We start from the raw sequence: 25,129 nt of genomic DNA, 5'->3' as shown, positions 1-25,129 counted from the left end.
ATCTCCAACTATCTCACTGCCCATACATCAATTTTGGAAACAGCGAGCGGTGGCATGGCATTTTACTCCATACGCCACCGAACCAATTAATACGAGTAAAGTAGAACAATTAGCGTAGAGGATCCATTTTAAGAATATGCAAATTAACAATAGCTCAAATCAATTATTGAATACAGAACAGATGCCAATACTGCGGAAAAGTAAGGCGACACTTGGCCGTCAAAGCAGAACACAACATTAAACTGAGAAATTAAATGGAGGGCTATGTACTTGAGGTAGATTTAAATCATTTGTTTCTAAAAACCATTTTGAAAAAGCCATGTCTACATTCAAATCCGAGTCTGATCTCCTTTCTTTCGAGTGAATCACGTAGGACAAACCCTGCGGTTGTAAATCAGATAAATTTCGAACGGACACCTAACAATTTTGATGGGATTGCCAGTTGAGACGGGACCCATAGACCTGACCGGTGACCCATAAAAATAAAGGAGAGAGATTCTTGCACATTTTGGGAGGAATCAATTGATAGGTAATCACTTAGCATAGATCTTTGTTAAATGAAGACCAAATTTTTTGTTATTATAAGAGCGTAGACTGTGAAATCGCAGCTATAGTTCATTTCTCTATGACTTGGAGAATTCCTGAATCTATGACAAAGCTATTGGCAGATCATCATATTCATCTTTCATGTATATAACTTGCACTCTAGGCTACACGCTTTCATGTTCTTCTTGATTTCCTCTTCCTTTTTTCCTGTTTAATTTCTTAAATTTTACATATTGTTTAGCAAGCGGGCAACGTGTCTCCATCAGTATAGGAGGCAAAGTAGCCTGCCTCACGCAACCCCTCCTGCAAAAAACCAATGAGTTTTTGGCTCATCGCTAGCAATCTCTTGACTTCTACAGTCGTACATCTAGTTTTTAGGATTCGTTTGGAGATAAATTTGTTCACATTTCATGTAGGAGATGATTAAAATAATCCTTCATATTTGTTGTGGTGTGCACATTGCTCTCCTGCCAAAATGGGTATTAACCACTGTTCTTCACTCCTAACAAACAGTATATCAGTTCATAAATTTAAGAAGGAAAAAAACATACTGATCCTATAAATTTCCCAATTCTCATCTTCAGTACACTTTATTCAAATGTTGAGTACTTTGCTACAGAAGATTTTCGGCAGAAGTATCATACACATTGACAGGGCTGGGATTTGGTCCAAAGGACCATCAATAAGACTGGGTCCTAGCCTAGAGACCCAAACGTTGGGCCTAAGACCCAGGGAACAAGGAAAGAAAGCAGGCCTACGAGCATCTCGTAGGCAAGGGGCAAAAGGAAAGCCCAACCCAGATAACCGTCATTTTAGCTATTATCTTCTCGTTCGTCAATCAACTATCTAAAACTTATTTTAAGTGATGAATTTCTTCTTGTTGATCGAGTATCATATTATGCTGTCTTTGTCAATTTCATAGGCGGAAGTTATAGAGATTCAAGCATATGGAGCTTTAATTCTCAATAATATCATAATGATTTGTGACTATCGATGGACGGGAAGGGGGAATCAAACTCTTCCACTTTAAATTTTCTTTGGTTATTATTAATGGTTTTTCTTTATCTTTTCGGCTGTTTTCAACGGGAAAGTAATTCTTATAGGATCCGTTTTGGATGCCAGCTTCTGCACACCAGCATTTTATCAAAGAAGGTACGCCCATCACGGTACAAAACTTCAAAAATTGTTCTCCAAGAAGCTTTGTTTTAACTGGGACACGCTAGTTTTTTTTAATTACTATTTTTTGTGTTCTAATAGGGAGAACACCCTCCAGCCAGCTTCTGGATAAAGAGACTAAATCTCTTTAAGAAAAGGAATCTTGGATGATTCACATCAGGAAAATGACAGAATATATAAACACTAATTGAACCACCAATAAATTTGAAATGGTAATCTTGGGCTGGAGTAAAACACATACCTACAGGCACTTGCTTGGTAAATGCTGGAGCATGCAATTCAATTATCACCGCTGGTATCTCATACCTACAGGCATGTTATCCCCTCGGAACTTCTCGACATCCGACAAAGCTCACCACTAGACAAGCATCCAGTTCAGGCACCACAAAGGACACAAGCACTTAAAGCACATCAAACTTCATTCGAATATCCGTATTAAAAAATTATGGTAGGTTTAAATATATTTTTGGTAAAATTATGGTTAAGATTTATATGTATTAAAAAATATGTATAAATTATTTGGTTGTTTAGAAATGCATCAAAATATATATATTTTTATTTTTTAAAAATTATTTTTAATATTAACACATCAAAATAATCTGAAAATATAAAAAAATAATTTATAGTAAAGAAAAAATAAAAACTTTAAATTTAAAAAAATGTTTTTGAAATGCAAAAATAAACATAATTTTATGAAATTTAATTAAAAATTATATAAAAACTGTATTTTAAACTTAATTTTTTAATGAATAACAAAGCATAAAATAAAATTGAGTATATTTTACTGTATTTTTTATTCTATAAATGCAAAACCTAAGGCTAAACAAACTCACCCTGAATCTGAAATGGAATGGTTGATATCTAGTCGAAGAAACGACGAAGTATAGGCTGGATGGCTAAACAATCGCACCCTTTTCTCCTAAGAGATCTCGTGTTCGAGGCTTTTTTTCCGTAATAACAATAAAAAACTCTAACTAATAAGAGTTTTAAGGAAAACATTAAGGAAATTGAAAATTAGTTTTCATTAAACAGCTCCAAATTAGCCGAAAGAGTCCATCCAGTTAAAAAAAAAACGATTAAACTATCTAATAAAGCTCCAAAATTGGTGTTGTATTAACTTTATAATAATTTGGCAAGCTGTTTTTCGAATCTTACCGCCGTAGCCCATGGAAAGCAAATACCTTCCGATCTGAAAGAAAGCAAAATGCACTCCAAGACATACATAATCAGTAAGTGAATATGATAAATGAGGACATGCCTATCCGCTTGAAATATATTAAGTTCCCAGCCATCTGGAATTAAATCAAAATCCACGCACAAGTATGATTTTCTTAAACTCGTTTAAAGAGAACACATGCAAAAAAATCTCTCCAACTACATTCAGCATTCAAGGTTTTGATCGAAGAACGAAACAGAAACATAAAATAAATTATATTTAGAATAATTTCTTTATATTTTTAAAATTATTAACAACAGAAACTGGCTATAGAATCATTACTGATTGAAAATTAACATCGTAAGCAAAGAAGAATTCAACGGGTATAAACCTATCCATTATCATTTTTTTATAAGAATCTGAGTACTCAATATATTAAATATTGTCATTACAAGTTACAAACTACTCACCTTCCAAGTTCCATCTGATCTCCCTTCCTCCATTCAAGTGTCCCTTCAACTTATATTATATTACAAATTAAAAATTTTCCAAACTGGAAAAGATTCAGAAAGGAAAAGAAGTTTACATAAAAATATAAGAAGAGAGACAATTAATCAATACTAGCTACAATAACGGACCCGAAATAAATACTCGAGCAGGTCAAGATGGAGGACGGTTCGGTGACCGCATAGAGATTTGAACCGGAAGCGGCCGGCCGGTACCGGTCCCTCCGCAGCTACTACACGCCATGCGACCCGAACCGGAACAAGCCCGGCAACCAGAATCTCCATCGGACCAACGGGAACAAAGACAAGCGACCCGACCCGTCCCGTTGCAAGATGGGCACAACGGGCCGGCCATGGGCTTCTGGTCCATAACCGATTTAACCAGAACAGCCCCGGCGAGCACACTAAGACCCGTGGCCAACTGGCTCAGAACGATCGGTCCCATTATTCTTCCGAGAACAAAAACGATAAGGGAGAGAGAGAGAGAGAGAGAGAGATGAGCCGTGTAAGACTGTATTGTGATATGTGTCTTCTGGGGGGTAAATTACGGTGTGTTTTATTGTGATTTTAAGACAAGGAAATAGAGTGGTAGTAGAAATGTACACGTAGACGCGTGAGTGTTTGGTCGTGGCTTTGAATTATTTATTTTGGAGGGTAATGAAGGTGTTTATTTTATGCTTTTTGGGGGGCGTCGGTAGATATCGTTGTTTAAGTTGGGGTTTTATTTATTTATTTTATCTTTGTGTGAGCTCACGTTTACATTTTTTGCTTGTGCCAGTCGGCTGACTTCTCCGGATGGTTGGGTGTAAAAAATAAAATAAAATAATTAAGAGTTATATCATCATCCCTATCAAAACTCATTTTTTTATATATATGATATTGTTTAGAATTTATTTAAAAAAATTGATTTGAATTAACCCAAATAAATTTATAACCCAAGCTTTAGGCCGCACAATTACTAGATAATTTTTTTTTTCACGCATTTCTTCGTCCATGGTTTGAACTTGATAATTAAACTCTATTATAATGAAGATACTCTAAGGAAGGTCCTATGGAAAAATAACTTGATGCCAGGATGATAAAAAGATTAACACCTTCCATTTTTATTACTTTTCAATATGAAAAAAAAAAGGGGACTCTAATGTTGGTTTAACAACTATGCTCGTGCCACTCCTTTTATCCAAATATCCATGTTCCATATTTTGCTGGTCCTATCATAAAACTGTCCTGTCCTCCACCCAAACAGACAAAAGAAATTAAAACTCAGGATTTTCTATTTCTTGTATCTAGATTGCTGAAGTCCTCAAACACCATATGGAGTGGATAGGGTTTTTTCCATCATAAAAAAGGGGAAAAAATCCTGCTTACTCTCACACCAGCTATATATCTTGAACAGTGATTGGGTTAACTTTTTTTGTCCAGTCAAAAACAAACCAGCCATCTAGACAGAGACTGGAAGGCTGGTAAAAGTTCTTTGCACTGAATGCACTTCCAAACTTATTATCCGTTAATTGAAGGCAAAGATCGGCCCCCTGCATTAAAACACTTGTGTATACAGGAGTCTATAGTTTATTAACAAATTGTTGACTCCATTTCAAAGGTTAGAATAGAGCAGCATGCGAGTCAATAACTTTTATACCTCTTTGCTGAATGTTTTCCTTCTGGCTGAACGCTTTTCCTGTTGACTTGGAACGAGTCCAGTCCAATGTACCACTTGCTTCATTATGCATGAACCTTCCAGGCAAAAACAGTATATTTGATCCGCGATGAGCAGTACGTTAGCTGATTTCGTACTTGGGAATGAGCATCCTCGTATGATTTGGTATGTAAGCTTGTCATGTAACTGTTTCGTGCTGTTGGTTTTTTTTTTATATGGAAAAACATTACAAAGTATTTTTTTATGTGTTTTTTAATATAGAAAAGTTACAATGAGCTCGAAACATAATATATATAGAATGATATTAATATTGATATTTACTTTTTAAATATTGAGATCTTGATATATTAAATCGACTTTGATTAATTTTTTAATTTTATAGTTTAAATTATAAAATCATGATAATTTTATATAAAAAATTAAAACAAATCATGATAATTTTATATAAAAAATTAAAATAAATCATGAAAATCAATTTATAATTAACTCAATGTTAAAAAAATAAATAAATAAACTATTTAAATCTAACTAATTTAATTTGTCAAGCCTGTAACCTAAGCTATGAGGGTAGGATAACCCTGCATAAAATAAATATAAAAATTATAAATCTTAACTTTCAATTAACTCAATGTTAAAGGATAAAAAAATAATTAAAAAAAAATAAAAAAATAATTCAAGTCAATATAAACTAACTTGTTAAACCTGTGATCTTAATCATTAAATAATAATAACTTCTTAAAAAATAAAAAAAAAATTATAAAGTCTCAATTCAAACATAACTAATGTTAAAAGTTGAAAAAAAAAACTCAAGTCCATAAGACCAAGGTAATTCTGCACAAAAGAAGTTGAAAAAAATTATAAAACTCAATTCTTAGATAATATAATATTAAATAATAAAATTAAAAAATATATAAAAATGAAGAAGATCAAGTTGTTAGATGGTGAAATTAAAAAAATAAACATAGTCAACTGATCAAGCTGCGACATAGATCATAAGATGAGATAACCCTATATTTTTATATAAAAAATAACATAGTTTATTTATTAATTATCATAATGTTGAAGGATGAAATAAAAAAAATTAATTAAAAAAACTAAGTCAACTTGATAAAATTGTGACCTGGGCATGAGATAAAGATAAATTCATTTAAAAAAAAAACTGGAGATTGAAATCAAGAAAAGAAAAAACTAAATTCATGACACCAATAGATAACCCAGTATAAAAAATATAAAACTTAATTTCTAAAATAGCCTAATACTTAAGGATAAAAAAAAAATTCGTTGAAGGATGAAATTGAATTTTTTTTAAATACATCTCTATTCATAATTGATTTGTTTTTTGTTAAAATACATCATTATTCCAATGAATAGTATTTATTGAGTGTTGCTACAATAATTTAACTATATCCTTTAGTGTTTTATTAAAAAGAGAACTAAATTAAAAGACTGATATAAACATAACATAAATAAAAGAAAATTACAAAGTCTAATTCACAAAACAATATAATATTAAAATATAAAATTAAAAAAAAATGATCGATGAATAGTAAAATAAAAAAAACAAAAAACAATGTAATACATCAATAAACTTCTGCTGAGAGGTACTTGCAAATTATCAATTATCATTATTTCTCACTTCAGCTGAAAACCCATTTTCTTATACAAAATTAAATATGATAGAATAGAATGGGTCAATACATACATATAATGTAATACATCATTAAAATATAAGAAAAAGCAATTCCTAAGGCCTTTATATATATATATATATATCGAACCATGTATAACAGAATAAATTAAAAATTTTGTGAGGACAAAAATGACCTGTATTCAGTTATATTTCCACCATGACCTTTATTTTATTTTTTAAATAAATGGTATATGTGTAATAAAAATTAATAATTTATAATATATATAATTTATATTTACATAATTGTTTTATATAAAATATTAAAACTTCAATTTTTTTTTTACTTTTTTTCAGATTGATTTAGATTAATCAAATGAATCCATGCAACTCGAAATTCCATTCCTTAATCAGATTAACCTTATACCGGGTCTGAGAACTATAGTAATAGGATAGATCTAGCAGCCCGTACTAACAGTACTAGGGTGCAAGAGAGTAGTGGTTAGCAGTTGGTAAAACAGAAAAAGAAACGATCAAACTTATCTAGCACCACCATACAATCAAGGACCTGATTGCCACCCCATAAGGAGTTTCGGGGCCATTGTCAAATCTGAGGTGCTGAACCATTGGGCTCCCCATGCTGACAGGATGGACCAGCCCTACAACCTTACATCTTGGTAGAAAAGCTCAGGGATTAAATTTAACTTGCCCCAAAGTTCAGGGCAATTTTGGGTAATTTAGCAAGAAAAAAAAAAACAAACTTGTAACTACAAAGATGCAGCACAATCGTCGTGTTCTTGAAGCAATCTGCTAATAGTATAAATTGAATTCCTCTCAACTCAATAGCATTTTAACTGTATAGTCAGAGCTTGTTCTTTTGTATCTTCTCTCAATAACACTCTCTTATCCCATCTGGACAATCAACTGATTCCTTACAAATCGTTATTATGATTCCACATAAACCTCTTTAAATGAGAGAGAGTGAGCTGTTCAAGACCCACCCCTGTCATCAAAAGAACCAAAAGAAATGATTCTACAAAAATCTTCAACGTCTTCTATCATGCTGTCCTCTTGTCACCTTTAATCTCTCCTATGAAAGCATTCCCAATTGAATCTTTAAATTAGGTTTCACATCTATGGGAGAAAATTTATTGCTCTCAAAACACTTGTCTGATGTTAATGTTGATTCTCGAGGTTCTGATGTATTCTAAGATATCATTCTCATCACAGAAATGCAATTCAAGGGTTGTGATTTCAGCATTTTCTTTGTCAGTGAAGATCCGAGGCACACCTACAATAATCAGAAATCAGAAGTCAAAGAAAAGTACTAAGAAGCAAAAATACAAATTTGCAGGAATTCACAAGTCACTGAAGGATATGGCTAAGCACAGGAATTTGGAAGTTGGATTGTGCCAATTTTGGCTGCAAACACTATAGTAACAAAATTCTACATCTGTTATGAATAGCTACCGATATATGAATAGCTACCTATCACTTCACAAGAAAAATGAATTTCTTATCGAAGTTCTATTGATTGAGCTACACTTTCAGCTATGTAATGAAAATAAAAAAATAATGTTTCCTATGCAATTAATTTTCCCCATCATCAGTTACGTTAAAACTTTCAAGGTAAAACACAAAGATGAATACTTTTTTCTTCAGATAATCCAGATCTTTGTTTCAAATTATTCCAGAGGTTTATAGTTCAATTACCATGAAAACATTCTCGTGCTTCTCCAGCCATGAGAACCACATCACCACTTCGGAGAAACATTGCTAAAGGTGGATCTTCTCTAGATTTTCCTCCTAAAAGGAAAATAGCCTTGCAACCCAAACTGAGGGGAAAAGAAGGTTAAAGTCAGCAATCAAAACCTCTTCTTTGGATTGAAAACCATGGAGAAATGATAGAAAAAAGAATACCTCATGCTTACAATAGGTTTACTCCAGTCAGCTTCCATGTCATCCAAGTGGCCCCCTAGTGTATCTCCTGATCAGTGACGTAAAATATATCGTGCACATTAATTACACTTCCAAGAAATTGAACTGATGTTAACAACCTAATATTGCGTGCATTAATTACACTTCCAAGAAAAAGGGGTTCCGATGCATGAGGTTCTTCATATGGCTAGGGTCTAGGGAAGGTCAGGTGTCACAACTTTCCACCTATTTCTGCAGGGAGGCTGTCTTGCAGTTTCAACATGCTAACTTCTAGTAACAAACACACGACCTTACAATTGCACTAGGTCTCATAAGCCAATAAATATTAAACAAGAAATAGACAAAAGGAAGATATAAACAAGCTTTCCATTAATAATTACCTGATGCAAAATAGTTTACTATTGCAGCTTCTGGGTGGAATTCTTCTCCCACAGGCATCGCAGGAGCAGCCAACTTTTTAGCAAACTGACAGAGTTCATCAGGGATCTTGTTATGTGGAAGAGATACATTGTAGTTACGCTACACCACAAACAAAAAGACTTAAATTCATTCCAATTCATAAAGAAGAGAAACTTCTAAAAGATGTGTTGGGTTGAGAGTTTGCATGTATAATAATCAACACGCCCAAAATGTTGATGAAGACAAATAAACTAAGAGAAGGACTAGCTGGCATCTTGATTCTCAAGTCACATAAAATGGCTTGATACAGATTTGAGCAGAGCAAGATTTAAGTGGTTGAAGGTGTATATCCTTACACGCACTGTGTTCTGAAACAGCAGCAAGTTGATAAAACTTTTTTTTGCACAAAAAGAGTAGACAATTGTTTCAAGACAAACTAGTTAAACTGAACTGCTAGCTTCAAGCACAACCTCTTAAAATTCAGACTAAAAACAAATTAAATCGTTACTGCTGACAATCATACTTGTGTCTATACATTATTTAGAAAACCAAGGTATAACAATGTTAGTACATTGAAAGATTGTATCATACCAGATTGTATATTCTGTGATCAAATCCCATGGCATTCATAATGCAGATAGATGGGGTGTGGTATACAATAACTAAACCCAAGGGTCACAATGCCAACCTTACATAACTGAAAGAAGGCTACATAAGAAAGAAAAGTCTATGCTTTATAATTGTTAAAGGATCTATACTTGCTGTCAATCAGCATGGCCCCAAGGGACAAGCTCTAACAACTACTAAGTGAAACTTAAATTTGAGCGTGTGTACTTCCCTACTGTATCATGAAATCGAAAGGTCAATATGGAAGAACACAAAACTAGTAGACAGGAATTGCAAAAGTGAAAAACACTGAAGCTGCAATCACCTTAGACCAATCAAATTGCAGTCCAAGGGTACTCCACCGCAACTTCCGCAATAAGACGGAAGCTGAAATGGGCTTACAAGGCTTCCCTCTTAACAGAATACTATCTTCCTCACAAAAACTCCATCTACGAGTATCTCCATTGCCAACACAACCATTTGACACAGAGTCCGAACTAGCAGGCATATTTTCATCCTCAACCAACACTTTCCTCTCTTTCGCAGCAATAAACAGGTCACTTATAGGCCCATAGATTGCATTATGATTCGTTCTATTAGGAGGCTGAGGGAAACTCATTAAGCTCTCCCTTATCCATCGGCATTGTTCATCAACACTCAATGCCCCCGGAATGAAATAAAAACCTGCAAAATTCATCTTTCTCCATAAAAACTTCTCTAAAATCAATAAATCTTTATTTGGATTATACAGAAAACTAAATAAAAAATAAAACAGGTAACTACTTCCATCAAGTGATAATCACGCCATTTAGGTTTTCTTTAAACAAAAGAGCATAAAGTAATTAAAACACAAAAATGATACCAGGCTGACTTTCCAAGCCGAAGACGGGCCGATCAAAACGGCAATCAACAACCACAATTTCAGGAGGAAGTTCCCCGTTTTTATGATAAGAATCCAAAAATGACTTGAAATCTAAAACCTCTGATAAGTCGACTTGTTTTGGTTGCTTTTTCCTGTTGAAAAATCAGAATGTTTAATTGATTAAACCGATAAAATCACAAACGACGGCACTTTTACTTGAGAAAAGGAAAGATAGGGACATACCTTTTGGAATTTTGATCGTAGTAAAGTTTGTACTTCTTCTCTGTTTTTCGGAATTCCGTTCGATCTGTGTCGTCGGTAACGGCTTTATAGGAGCCGTACATTTCGACGAGGAGTGATTATTATTCAATGATTTTTAGGGTTTTTGAATTGGGCGCAGAGGTTTTGAGTTGCTGTCTACAGTCCTTTTGTTTCAATAGCATGTATATTTTTAAAAGTTCTTTTAAAAGAAATTAAAGAATTTAATTTTTTTTTAAATTGGTTTGACTGTATTTTTAAATATATAATAATAATTATTTTTAAAATATTTTTTATTTAAAAATATATAACATTAATAGTTTTTATTTTTTTAAAAAAAATTGAATATTAAAACATTAAAAAAATAAATTTTAATAATACACTGTTTAGAACATGGTTACAAAATATTAACTTTGACCTCTGGTTTAAGGTAGAAACGCGGGCAGCCCTTGCTCCATCCAGAGCAGCCACGTGGAGAGAAAGCGAAAACTGATTCATTGAATGGACAGTTAAAAAGCCTTAAAACCCAACCCAACCCAACCCAACACAGGTATATAAATACTCCCTATCACAAAATAGTTCTCCGTAATCTTAATAAAAGAAGGGAAAAAAATGGCGTGCAGGATTGTGCTGCGTTCCGCTCTGACAACAGAAGCATGGCTGATGATGATATCACCTCTCCATCCAACCCGAGCCATCATCTATTCTTTCTCACCAGCAAGAACCGTTGGATTTTCAAGCAGTAAAACAACAAGCATTAGGGCTTCAGAATCTCATCGCTTTGGAAGAACAAAACCAGCTCTCGTTAATTGTTTCTGCTCTTATAACAATGAAGGTGACCAGGATCAAGAACCCCCTCAAGAAGCTGTGCTTAAAGCTATTTCTGGTTTGTGCTAACTTTTTCTTTACCATTTGCTTAGTTTAATTCAGTTAACCAATTCAAGTGGTAATTGGAATTAGTTTGACAATTAATTAATGAGTTCGAATCTAATTGAGTTGGTTATGTTTTTGAATTGAAGTTTATCGTGGGTTGGTTCTTGTTGTATCTCTGTATCTTCCATTTGTTCCTTTGTTATGATTTGTTAGAAGCGTAGTCAGTCGTCATACATTGATGATAGATGCTTTAGCCGATGATGTTGAATGCAGGGGTGTCAAAGATACAGGCAAGGGTCGGACAAACCACAAATGTTTTTAATGGTGGTACGGTAGTAGATGATTCAACTGATGAATGGCTTGCTTTGGATAAGAAGGTACAATTACTTTGCCTCTCTCCATTTCTACTCCCCTTTCATTATTATTTAGCTTATTGATTTTTTTTAGTGACGCAATAGATTCCTTATTGTCTTCATATTCTAAATGCGGATTATTATTTTACGCATAAGCTATGAAGTTGTAATCTTGCAATCACTATCGTTATGTGTTCAACAAACCCTTATAAATCTTGCATCTAAGAAGTAATATCACTTACCTGTCAGGTAAATTCGTATCCAACAGTTAGAGGATTTACTACAATTGGTACAGGAGGTGATGATTTTGTGCAAGCTATGGTTATTGCTGTTGAATCTGTAATTCAACAATCAATCCCTGAGGTATATGTCCTTTCTTAGCGCTGCTGCAATTCAGTAATAGAAAAGATGTTTAAGATAGTGGTGCATTAAAAGAATTCAACTGTGAGGAGACGTGTTATTCCTTTCATGTTGATGTTGAATGCCTTTGTTTTTAGAATCACCCACAGGGTTTTTACTGCAACCTTTTTTGAAGTGTTACTGTTTAAGGTTTTCCAGGCTCTTCATTTAGCCTTCCTCAGAATAAGTTTTCTTCCATAAGATATTTTGAATGATCTCATCCAATATGTAATCTGCATCAGAATTTTGTAAACATTTGAAATGTAATGGATGCTCATAGAAAGCAGCTACTGAACAGAGGTGCTTATTATCTGCTAATAATGAGTAGAACTTTTTTGAGCTGCATCTTGTGCATGCCAGAGTTGATGGTCCAGCATTCTGCATTTTGTGAACTTCTCCTGTGTGATTGAAATTAATGGTTGACTTCTGCAACTAGCATAATTAGTTCAAGGTCTAGTGATTGATGAAGAAAATTTTAGGTGGAGAATCTCTGGCCATGACATCTTTGTCCAGAAATTAGAGATAGTATAAATTTTTGTAGACTGCATTGCTAATTTATAATGTTTGTTGATGTACGGCAGAAGGGCAAGGTATTCAAAGAAAGTGATTGGTTAACTTAATTGTGGTTTTCTACAGGAAATTTCTGCAGAAACCTGAAAGCTGAAACTGCTTGATCTATACCAACTTAAGTTATCTTGTTTAGTTTTTCAATAATTGATATAATAGATTAGGGAAAACATGGTTTTAGGTTTCAGAATGGGTAAATAAATGATGTCATTGCCTTTATTTTTCCAAGTCCAGTTTTGAGGGAATGACTGCTAATCCTGCTGTAATGGCAACCTTCATGATAGCATGTGAGTAGTGAATTGGCCCATCAAATAGTTTGAGATTATGGAAGAGAGTTTTGGCATCAGCTGTGTTTTTCCACGGGCGGTGCATTATCAGGCCATTTCTCGTCAAATAGCATGAGTGGGTCTAGGATTTGAAGCTCATTGATAAAAGCCTAGGATGATGGGGACTAGAATATGGAGACCATATTAACATGTTGGTTAATTGTAACAAGTGGTAATGAGGAAGGCCTGATTGAGAAACAGTCCATTGGACACAAATTGGCGCTGGTTGTTGTGAACATTTGGGGCTAGAGAATAGTGGTCTACGATTTTGTAAGGGCTGGTGTTGGAAGCTTCTGGCAAATATAAGAGTTTGTAACTTTTACTGACATTGCTATGTGAAATAGATGCCACATGTTTTATCTGTCATCATTATTATGCCTTGAAACATGGCTATAAAACAATTTTTGTCTTCTTCGATCTTGCAACCCTGATGGTTGACTTCACCTTTAAACTTTTAGAGAACACTAGGAACCTTGGTTGGAAAGAGCTTAATCTCTCAATAAGATTACTATTATGGATCTGTCAATCTTTTTGTCATGCTTTTGTTCTTGGTCTCTTCCATGGCAAGATTTTATATTCAAGGTCACATTTGTCTAACCGGTTTTGTCCAGCAAAAAAGAATAAAATTGCTGTAAATTTATTGTTACATGGTGAAATTATTTTAGAGCCTATTTGAAAGTGTAGTTAAGGTTGTTTTTCAAAGTACTTTTCACTTGAAAAATACATCAAAATAATATTTTTTTCATAATTGTTTCTATCATTTTTGACATCAGCACATCAACATTATAAAAAAAAACCTAAAAAATATTAATTTGAGGCTTTTTCAAAAAAAAAAATTAAAAATTTAGAAAAGTGCAGTCCAACTGCACTCCGAAATGGTGTCTTACTCTCACTGATTGCGGTGTGAAGAAATTAAGAGACTTGACCTATCAAACTGATGCTGATTGTTTCAAAATGCTTTCCTGTTCTTGAAAGACTTGTTGTCTTTTAGAAATAAATATAACTGCGGTTATGATGAATATTTTTGGGCAATCTTTTCTTTGCTGCTGAATCTGCATGACAAATTGAAATCATCCAGCTAGGGCTTGTACTATGAACAAGTATCTAATTGCATTAACCTACTTATTTTCCCAGGGTCAAGTGAGGCAGAAATTATCTTCGAGGGGCAAATATGTGTCAGTCAACATTGGTCCTGTTCAAGTTGTATCTAGCGAGCAGGTCTTTCTTTCTCTCAAGAACATAAAAGATATTGAAGAAATATCATCTGTTGCTTTTACTGGAAAGCAAAAGGAAAGGGAAAAAAGGCTGATAAATCTAAATTTATTTACACTTATTAAATGATATGTTGATTATTTTGCACACGATGTCGATAACACCTGGTAATTATTTGTTGACCTGAAACTTCTTTTCTGCCAGGTTCAAGCTGTATACAACGCCATGAGAAGAGATGATCGCATGAAGTACTTTTTGTAGTATGAAACTCCTTTTATTTTTTGTAGAATGCTGATATGTGAGGCTGAACGTTTGACTCTCTTTAGATTTCCACTCTTCATCTCCCAGTTATGTTCTTTCGAAAGTGCAGCTGTTATTAGTTAAGAAATCATGATTCAATATGATCTGCTCATTATTTCTCTGAGATGTACATTATAATGATTTGATAGTCATAAAATAGGTAGCGAACACCTTTTGTAATTTCATGCTTGATCTACGATAGATAGATTGGCTACGGATAATAATTAATTGAGCATGATATGAATTTCTTTCTTCATTTACTTGTAGTGGTTTCAAATTACTTAAAAGGAAGGACATACTGTTTTGAGTATGTTGAAATTGGGGTCGTATGTTTCTTAAGTTTTTTGAAGCCTAGAGAACGTGGCCTTATATTAATTCTGCCTCCTAATACCAGTTAATTTTATCTATGCTTTTGTCTGACATTCCAAAAGATCTGCCGTTACCAAAGCAGCAATATTGATCATTCCCACTTCTAAATGTAGGACTGGCATATTCCATTTTGCACCTGCTTGTAACTTCCGTGGATGGGTCCCAGTCTGATATCAAATGCTTATACAGTTTAGACCTTGTTGGTTTGTATGGTCTCTTAATCTCCAGTGGTAGTGGAACAACTCTGTTAGTAAGAAGTGTTCCTACGGTCAAGCTAACAACAGTTTCTACCATTTATCAGGCTTTACATGGGACTGCTTCCACTACAGTGGTCAAGTCAAGGTATGCAGTATGACATCAGATTCAATCATAGTTTGCTATCATATACTAGTAAGAGATGAGATTTTGTATTTAAGGGCTCATAATTTGATGTTGACTAGAAACGAGTCCTTGCAAAACACTCCTGGAGATGCTGTTTTAATAAAACTCCAAATACATAACCTTGGGGAGCCAGCATTGCTGGTTGTCTGTAGCTTCCATTAACTTAGTATTGACTGGTCTTACGGAGCAGTTACAGTCACCTAAGTGCTGCCATGCGGCTGGTTGTTTGCAATTTTAGGCAGTCTAGCATTTCAGATAAGAGGCTAAACCTAATTAAATAAAGTTCCTCTAGACTTGTATATGATCTCATCTCATTTCATTTATTCTCTCCCAAGCCGTTCAAAAATTAAAGTGCAATCTATCTACTCATAATCGTGTGTATTGGTTTTGAATAGCCCAACCACTCTCATTTAGATACTAGTTTGAAAAATGATAGATGCAGCAATTGACACAATTACATCTGCACATACGTACATGTGCAAGTAGGGAAGAGACGGTTAAGGGCTTGCGCTGCTGTAATCCAATTTCAAAATTGTAATGGTTCTATGACAAGAATCTCCTAGTCCAATTAGCCCTTTGTACCATTTGAACTAATCAATATTTTAATGAAGGATGCAACGTTGTGGTACCTACAGGATGTAATCAAAGAAGCATCTCCCATCCAATATACCATTTTTCAAATTAGTCTTAGATTGACTCTATGACCAGTCGCTCTCACTCCAAAGAGATTCCCTCTCTTTTCTACTTCTATTGCGTATCCATAAGACAAACACACTTGATTATTTATATTTAACGTCTTTAAATGATCAACGGGTCTCCATCCCTTTGTAATTTAATATTAATGGTGGTGATTAGCAATTTAGCATCAGCAATTTGATAATGATATGTACGTAGATGGTGTCACATTGTTCCTCATCTTTTTCGGCCACTAGTAGGATAGGCAAAAGTGGGGGAAATTAAACAAGTCTCAGCCCCTCAGCCCCTCAATTATTCGGTGGATACTTCGTTACTGCAACTACCGAATCACTATTTCATAGCTCCATCTTGTGTGAAACTGCTGTCGTAACTTGTGGACCTTTCTCCCTTTGTCCTAATGCTTCCTAATTTCTTTATTCGACCTATTTGACCCATTTCTGCTGCAAAATATGTTTATATTGTAGTGTCTGGTCTTCACATCTAGATTGTGACTTTGTTCTTTCTCCTTTCTTCTTTGCTGAATTTAGAGTCCACTAATTTTCTTCAGCCATCTTAGTTTGTAGGAAGGCAGCAGGAATCATGTTGACTAATGTAGAACAGCTGGTGCTAAATGTAGATTCCAAGGTACTGACTGCTATGTTTTCCTGTTCATGTTCAAGATCTATTTTTCCTTCTCAGCCCATTTAAATGTTTGCTTGCAATCCCGTTGTGAGGTTTCTGATTATTTGTGACTGTCTAGGATGTGCTGGAAAGAAAACTTGAAGATTCACCCTCAGCTTCTGTTTCCAATTCACCAACACAGAATAGCAGACCAACCAGCATGGTTGTAAAGGCAAGTCCTACGGATCTTTTGTTTATATTTTTCTCTTAAATAAATGGCATGATAGATATTAGTTTCTAGCTAAATGTGTATGACCTGATGTAATTTTTAACATAAACAGAAGGCACACGCCATAATTCCAGCTCATTTGGTAGCCGAAGCCATATCAACGATCCGTGGCCTTGACCTCAGATGGTCCGGACCAATAACACACAGTGAAATGCAATATGTGAGGCAGTATGTTCTTGCAAAGTATCCTCAATATTGCAATGGTATTGTGGCAGATGGAGATAGCACATTTAATCTTACCAATCTCTGCATCGATGAGGAATCGTCTAAAAGCACACCAGACAACAAGCGCGGTAGTTTTGGCGCTAGAGAGTCCACTCCTAAATTCGCTCGCAGCCTATCTGATCTTGATAAAACACAATTGGAGGCTTCAAGACTAGTAGATATTCTTAACAAGAAAACTTCTTTCCAAGGCAACTTCATCTCAATCCCAGAAATTCAAGTGCAAAATAGAGCCCTGAAACATTGTGGCCTCAGTGAAGCTGATTACTTGGTAATTTTCATGCCCAACTATAGGGATGCTATGGTGATAATTGGAGAGAGCTACCCTTTCTTCAGAGGTAATTACTACATGACAATAATCGAGGAAGAAAATGACATGATACGTGAATTTGCTACTAGTAAAGAATCAAAGGTCATTCCAATGCCGGAAACTTGGTTGGACCTAAGGATAAAAGGATCACAACTGAGCCAATACTTTAGGAGGAAATGCAAGCACATCCCAAAGGGCCTTTTCTCATATCCTGCTATTGTCAATGAGACCAGGTATTCTATGCATTGGATATCCGAGGCCCACAGAAATTCATGGCATGTTCTCCTTGATGCCACGGGCTTGGTTTCCGGTGAGGACAGATTGGCCCTTGCACTCCACCGGCCCGACTTCGTGTTATGTACACTTGATAATACACATGCCCAGCCATCAAAAATCACCTGCCTCTTGGTTAGAAAATTATCATTTGATACTTCTGCATCCTTGGACTAGGTTCTTCAGGTTGTCAACAATTAATATGATGATGTAAATAAGGGGGCATTTTTGTGGTATATGATGCTCACTCCTGTATTTTCTCATTCTCAAAAGAAATTAAAGCATGCATTTGCTTCGTCAATATTTCTCCATGTATCTTCATTCTAGTAAGTAGTAGCCAGTCCAAGAAGGCAGGAAGAAACAAGCTAAGAGAAGCTGACAAAACAATATTTCTCCATGTATCTCCACGCCCTTGTCTGTAGCCTCAATTTTTGATTTCTCCACTTGCTGGGTTAAAATCTGTGCTCTCTGACTAAGAACTTGGGAAATTCTCTGAAAGAACAAAACAAAACAATGCCAAAGTTCTAGCAGTCAGACAGTTGACAGGAGAGAATGCTCGTCATTCATGAATGCAGGCAAGGAAAATTGTTGTGAATCACATAGCAAGTTACTGCAACTGCCACCTGATGCATCGGGTACTAGCTGGACCGCTTTGGCCCAGCAATCATTCACGTAGAGGGGCCTTCCGAGATATATTTTCAAATTTTAAATCTTATGGCCAGTTTGTTTTGAGGTTAAAAGGGAGCCTTCTTGAATGTTTGGTAGATCGTTCTGTTAATGAAGGTCTTATGTTCAAGTAAGCATAGTTTTTAAACCCGGCCCGGTGGCTGACCCGGTACAAGGCCCGGGTTCCGGATTTTGACCGGGTCACCGGGTTTTGACCGGGTCGAACGGGTCGGCCGGGTCAATTTTTATTTTTAAAAAATTCAAAACGACGTCGTTTTAATAAAAAATAAATAAAAGTCAACGGGTTACCACCGGGTTTTTGACCGGGTCGTCCGGGTTTCTGGGTCAACCCGCTGGGTCGGCCGGGTCATGGCTTACCTTATTTTTTCATCAACCCGGCCCGGTTCCAGCCCCGGGTCCCGGGTCAACCCGCCGGGCCGGGCCGGGTTTTAAAACTATGCAAGTAAGCGATATACCTTAAACCTGACACTTGGAGCCAGGGCCCTATGCTTGTATCGATTCTCGAGCCAAGCATATAGGTTAAACCCAAATTTATTCTGCTTAAATTTATCTGTGAATCTTAAACTTTTTACTAATGTTTTTTTTTTATTCAAAGCTAACACATTAAAAACAAAAGGAGAGAGAGAGAGAAATAACATAGTTCAAAGCTTAATTAAGAAAATAGCATAGTTTCACGAGTCACAAATGACTTCTCTAAAAAATATACAATTTTTTAAAAAAGTTATTTAAAATTTTAAATTTAAAAAATGAATAAATATTAATCTTAATCTCAGATTGTAATGAAGATAATATTTATTTGAGTTTAAAAAATATGGTGATGGTTCATGATAAAGGTTTTCAGTTTTTAAGTTTTCTCCTACAAGCCACACCCTCTTAATTAACAAGAACAACTTAATAATAATAAAATATATTTTAATTGAATTAATGATTTACAAATATGGCTATTACATAAAAAAAATCAAAAAGAAAAATGTGTTGAAGGACTTCGTAACTAGATCCAATGACTAGTTAAACTTTTTTAAAAAATAAAAAACTTCTTATCATAGTTTTAAAATAAATAAAATCAATTAAAAGATAAAATTCATATTCTTAATTCTATTCAAGATAAATCCTTAAAAATATATATCGGGTTTTTATTATACAGAAAATATTCATCATCCAACACCTATCCATCATCAACATCTCTTTTAAATTTAAATAAATATTGTCAATTATAACTTGATATTAAGATTAATATTTATTTATTTATTTATTAAATTTAAAATATTAAAAAACAATAAAATTGCATTTACCATATTTTTGCTAAACCATGTTACTTGAAAAAAACTCCTTACCACAATTAAAAAAAAACTGAAAAAAAAGATGAAAATATTGTTCATTTAAACACAACACACCATAGACAAAAATAACATTTGGCCTTCTTGCCATTGATTAATGGTTGAGGGTAGAATTATTTTTGAAATAAAACCATTTTGGTATTTTAAAATTGATTAGGTACATGATGAATATTTTATGTTCAGATGGAACAATAAATTTACATCATTGAAAATAATTTTTTAAGCTCCAATTGATGGTTGATTTTGTATTTTTCATATAAAAGGTGCTTAGTAAAATACCTTATTCGCTCTTGGGAAAAAAAAAATTACTAGCAATGGGGGCCTTTCCGTATTTTTAATTTGAAAAGCATGGCAAAAAGACCGAGTTGTCCTTGAAGATAAAAAATTTAACACTTCTGCCAGAGGGTATTTTTGTCATTGTGTAGCTGGTCTTTTGTAATTAATGAGTTAGGTTTGTGTCATTTTAGTATTTTAATAAATAAAAAGTATTTTAAAAAATAATTGGCATGTGCTGGTGGGCATGAGTTAGCATGTTAATCGCTCCACTGTCTTTAAGTGTCTACAAGTGTGATTGATTCGAGTCAGGTAGCCGAACTCTGCTAGATTTCTGATTAGCCAAATCTGTAGTAGAAGCGTACCGATCTGTAGCTACTAGCTACTATTGTCTTTCTTCTCCCCTGACTGTTTTATTTGGTTCAACAATTCATTTATCCTCCTATATCTAAAAGAAAGTGGCATGGACTTTTACACCCAAAACTCAAATCATAAAGCTTAGGGATCGAGCAGTCCTTTGTCTTCCTGCTGTGGGTCAGTTACTGCCTTTTGGAATAGGAATGAGAGAGTCAATCTTTTCATCAGTCAGCGGCTTTCCAATACAGCCATTTAGGTGGCCAGCTCGAATGAACTCTTTTATTTTCTCAGACTCTGTCGTGTAGGTGAGACCAACTATGTTACTCTCCACGCCAGATAAGCTTCGCAGCTGTGTTGTTGCCTATCAGGAAACCATGATTGAAGAAGTAGATGTGAATAAGTAAAACGAACATGCATGTTCATAGCGTAGAAATGAGAAAAAACTGACAACTTCCATGAAATAATTCTTAAAGAGTTAGAATATTATCAAGCAGGTCGATGTATACATCTTTGAATATAACCTAAAGAAGCATGAAGAGCAACAGCATCTTCTTCGTTAAGCTCTCTAATCTGAATGAACGCAGATAAGTTTCTGCCCTTTTCATAAGCTGTATCGTATTGTTGTGGTTTGTTCTTTAAGAGATTGCCTTAAGCTACGAAAATATATTCCCTTAAGTTGAAGATCAAAAAACTATACCTCATATCCACTCGTTACACGAGCAGGCATATCCATATCCATGAGAATGAGGTCAAAAGAAGCCCCCTGACTATGAAGATGAATAGATTTTTCTCCACTTTTGGCCACTTTAACTTCCATCCCAATATTATATTCCCTTCCAAACTCGATTATCTGCGTCTTGTTGAATAGGCGATCACAAGTGTCATATTCCACAAGAAGCACAGAGAACTTGTCGCTAGCGGTTGAACTCGAACCCTGCGGGCTGCTCTTGACTTCTTCATGCCCCGGTTTGTTCCCTTTTCGGCTTCTGTGAACATGAAAATGGATATCCATTCTTAGAATTAATTTTACACGATCTTGGAACTTTAAAATAAGCCATATCTGAAGACAGCCTACGATATGATCCAAGACTAAAACTATAGTAGCAATATTGGGATTTAATGCAGGTTTCTTGGATCAAAAGAGAACAGAGTCAAATAAGATGCAAGTTCTACCTTCTACAGTCCAAACTAAGCAAAAGCATGATAAGAGTACAACACCTACCTCTCTGTGTCTTCTTCACTACCATTCCCCAAACCAAGCACATCTTGCTCCCTTCCAGGAGCAGCAGATTGATCAAATCCAGTTCCACTATGTTCCTCTTTCACGGTTTCATTAATAACAACGGCCCTTTCTTTCAGCCATCGATTTACATCAGCAATCTTTTTGCGTGCTTCAAGAAGGTTTCTTTCTTGACCAATGTCCCTCATAGTAATCATTAACTCATTGAATAGAATTGTGGATGCTTCTCGGTTTTTCTTCAGTTTTTCGATTCCTTCTACGAACACATTGGCAGATGCAATCATCTTTCGATCATTTTCAGAAATGTAACCATCCAGTTCTGCAACGGTCTTCTCAAGCTTATGATAAACTCGAGCGTTTTCCTCGGCCATTGACATATGGGTTGAACTTTGTTGGTAGGTTATGCTGGCTGCTTCCCTCATTACCCGGATCACTTCACTGCGTGCCTCGGGAGATTCATCGATCCTTCGACCGATCTTTTCAAGACAAAGACTCAGTTGTTCAAGGAGGTCAGTGATTTCAAGATCAATTAGAGTGTGATCAATGTCATCCATTGATGTTTAGATGCTTCTTGATTTTCTTGTTTTTGAGAGCGACGAATGGAGAGCGGTTATTTCTGTTAAGGAGAAATGGTTCTTTCACATGCGGGTATTATTGGTTTGCTAACTTGCTGTTGTATAAGAGAGGAAGTACTGGCTGAAGAGTCTCTTTCCAGGCCCGTGGCTGTGGGCTGCGGTCACAGGAAAACAAAAACACTGAATAATTTCCCTATTTCAGGTCCAAAAATTCAAAGTATAGATAGTCATGCTTTTAAAACTTGCTGTGGCTGTGTGCTCGGAGCCTGATTTGGGTTTAGTTTTACTTTGAACTATTTTTTTAAGGTTTTTTTTGCTTTAAATAACATAGCTATAATTAATTTTGATCTGAAATATGCTCTTTAAAATCCCAACACACATCTAGAGAGAAGGAAAAAAACGCATGAAATACAAAAGCAGACAAGTAGCACAGACAATTTCTATTTATGGCTTGAAGCATGCTTCCAGGGCATGATTTCAAAGCCTGATTTTTATTTTTTTTTACTTAGTCTTGGATTTACAGAGGTTCACACACTGATTCTTCCTCATTTATTTACAAATATAGTATTGAAGTCTTGTATCTACTTGTTTATGCATGATCATCATGGGAATCAATCCCATCATGATGAGAAACAGCATCTTCGTTAAGCTCTCTAATCTGAGTGAATACAGATAAGTTTCTGCAGCTTTCACAATGACACTCACATACCCACATTTGCTGCCCTTTTAAGAAGCTGTATCGTATTATCGTGGTTTATTCTTTAAGAGATTGCCTTAAGCTGTATCATCCACCATATGATGGTTTTATAAGTTTTTCGAACATCCTTTTAATTGGTTAATCGGTCTTTTCCAGGATTTATAACCTGTATCCATATCCATAAGAATGAGGTCAAAAGAAGCCCCTTGACTATGAAGAAGAATAGCTTGTTTTCCATCTTTGGCCTCTTGAAATTATCAGCATCTTGTTGGGTGTGCGATCAAAAGTGTCAAGTTGCACAATAAGCACAGAGAACTTGTTGCCAGTGGTTGACGTACCTTGTTATTATTGGCAGCTATACAGCAGGAGACAGCAGCAGCAAAAGCAGCAACATCGCATCTTCTTCATCCCCGTGCAGCTCCATAGCACCAAACATAACCTCAGCAGCAACATCACATCCTCTCCGTTCCCGTCAGCAACATTGATCAATCTATCAACACCTGTCACATCAACATCCAAGATTGTAGGAAAAACACTCCAATGGCTACTTCAGAGAGTCCAACGGCGACTGCACTTCAGGATAGTAACCCACCATACATGGAAGCTATAGCTGGATGCAGATCAGAGACAAATCAGCCTCCATAATAAGGAATCCTGTCTTCTTCACTACCATTCCAGAAACCAAGCAGGTCTTGCTCCTTTCCAGGAGCAGCAGATTAATCAAATCCAGTTGCATTATGTTCTTCTTTCATGGTTTCATCAACAACAACGGTCCTTTCTTTCAGCCATTGATTCACACAATCAATCTTTCTGCGGACTTCAAGAAGGTTTCTTTCTTGACAAACATCCCTCATATTGATCATTAACTCGTTGAATAGCGTTTTGGATTCTTCTCGCTTTTTCTTTAGTTCTTCGATTCTTTCCGTGAACACCTTGGCGGATGCAATAACATTTTGATCAGTTTCAGAAATGTAATCATTTAGTTCTGCAACGGTATTGTGAAGGTTATGACAAATTTGAGGGGTTTCGTCAGCCATTGACATATGGGTTGATCTTTCTTGGGAGGTTTTGCTGGCTGCTTCCGTCATTAATTACTTCACTGCGCGCGTGCCCCGGGAGATTCATGGATACTTCGACTGATATTTTCAAGACAGACTCAGTTTTCCAGGGGCCATTGATTTTAAGATCAATTTGGGAGTGATCTATCTCATTCATTGATTGATGAATGTTTCTTGATTTTTATTTTTTTACTTAATATCGGTATTTAAACATGTTTGTATATAATTTGATTAATTTTTAATAATCCTAAAATTTATACACTAAAATTTATACAAATGGTAAAAAAAAACCCTGATCGTTGGGGCCAGGCAATGGCCACGACACCCCCCTTCCCCTTTATTTTTTCTTCTTCTCCGCCTCTATCTCTACCTTCTTTCTCTCCCTGCACCTTTTTCTCTCTCCCAAACATATTCTCCCTCCGAAACATTTTGTGTTTCACACACCTCTCTCTCACACCTTCTCTCTCCCTCTCCCTCTCTCATTTTCTCTCTTCCTTTTCCTCTCTCTCATGTCTCTCCTTTAAGACACCCTGTTCCGTATATTTTTATTCCTATGATGTCATTGTTGCACTACCAGGCATGCACAAAAACTTTCTTTGTGGAACGGCAGGCTTCACAGTTCTCGCCAATAATTATTCTCCACCGGCTCTTGTTCACCAATGGTTTTCTGCCCACAAAGCCATAATAATTACCACAACCACTGACGACCAACCTTTTCATCTATGGTACCACTCCCGCGTTCTACAAAGTACCCATAACTGCACACCAAACATTACCATCAACGAGAAATTCTAGACTCGTTTGTAACGAATTTTTATTATTATTATTAAGTAAGTTTAGGAATAATTTGATATTTAACTCAAATATATATATTTTGACAGTTCCTTTAGTTGTAACAAATGAGTTAAAAATTTAATTTGGACATCACAAATTAATTAATTTCACTGTGTAGTAAAGGGACGGCTCGTTTTATTTCATACATCAAACCAATAAACTTTTATATG

General features: G+C 35.3%; 4 protein-coding genes across 10 annotated transcripts; 2 read left to right on the top strand and 2 right to left on the bottom strand.

The window, feature by feature from the left end:
- Positions 1-3,253: 3,253 nt before the first annotated feature.
- On the bottom strand, positions 3,254-3,927 carry LOC105123015 (uncharacterized). The gene has a single exon (XM_011022451.1). The coding sequence runs from the start codon at positions 3,827-3,829 to the stop codon at positions 3,539-3,541; it is 291 nt and encodes a 96-aa protein (XP_011020753.1). The 5' UTR covers positions 3,830-3,927; the 3' UTR covers positions 3,254-3,538.
- A 3,532-nt stretch (positions 3,928-7,459) lies between these two features.
- On the bottom strand, positions 7,460-10,914 carry LOC105123014 (oxidoreductase, 2OG-Fe(II) oxygenase family protein). The gene is made up of 7 exons (XM_011022450.1): positions 10,717-10,914; positions 10,474-10,625; positions 9,937-10,295; positions 8,987-9,125; positions 8,589-8,655; positions 8,382-8,503; positions 7,460-7,959 (listed from the first exon to the last, which is right to left on the bottom strand). The coding sequence occupies exons 1-7, from the start codon at positions 10,815-10,817 to the stop codon at positions 7,826-7,828; spliced, it is 1,074 nt and encodes a 357-aa protein (XP_011020752.1). The 5' UTR covers positions 10,818-10,914; the 3' UTR covers positions 7,460-7,825.
- Positions 10,915-11,266: 352 nt separating this feature from the next.
- LOC105123013 (uncharacterized) lies at positions 11,267-15,005 on the top strand. Its single transcript, XM_011022449.1, has 5 exons — positions 11,267-11,617; positions 11,878-11,981; positions 12,207-12,320; positions 14,384-14,467; positions 14,666-15,005. The coding sequence occupies exons 1-5, from the start codon at positions 11,344-11,346 to the stop codon at positions 14,720-14,722; spliced, it is 633 nt and encodes a 210-aa protein (XP_011020751.1). The 5' UTR covers positions 11,267-11,343; the 3' UTR covers positions 14,723-15,005.
- A 69-nt stretch (positions 15,006-15,074) lies between these two features.
- LOC105123012 (uncharacterized) lies at positions 15,075-18,204 on the top strand. 7 transcript variants are annotated; one of them, XM_011022445.1, is made up of 5 exons: positions 15,075-15,155; positions 15,244-15,301; positions 15,426-15,472; positions 16,947-17,039; positions 17,149-18,204. In XM_011022445.1, exons 2-5 carry the CDS (start codon positions 15,286-15,288, stop codon positions 18,076-18,078), a joined length of 1,086 nt encoding a protein of 361 aa, XP_011020747.1. In that variant the 5' UTR covers positions 15,075-15,155; positions 15,244-15,285; the 3' UTR covers positions 18,079-18,204. The 7 variants fall into 7 exon arrangements, with proteins under 7 accessions (XP_011020747.1, XP_011020744.1, XP_011020743.1 ...); XM_011022442.1 differs by adding an exon at positions 16,764-16,831 and having other exon boundaries at positions 15,114-15,301; XM_011022441.1 differs by adding an exon at positions 16,764-16,831 and having other exon boundaries at positions 15,114-15,333; positions 15,432-15,472.
- Positions 18,205-25,129: the final 6,925 nt, after the last annotated feature.

Source organism: Populus euphratica, unplaced genomic scaffold (assembly GCF_000495115.2).
Source record: "Populus euphratica unplaced genomic scaffold, PopEup_1.0 scaffold8.1, whole genome shotgun sequence".
NCBI lineage: Eukaryota > Viridiplantae > Streptophyta > Magnoliopsida > Malpighiales > Salicaceae > Populus > Populus euphratica.
Note: the sequence above shows the minus strand (reverse complement) of the source record. Positions and strands in the feature narration are given on the sequence as shown.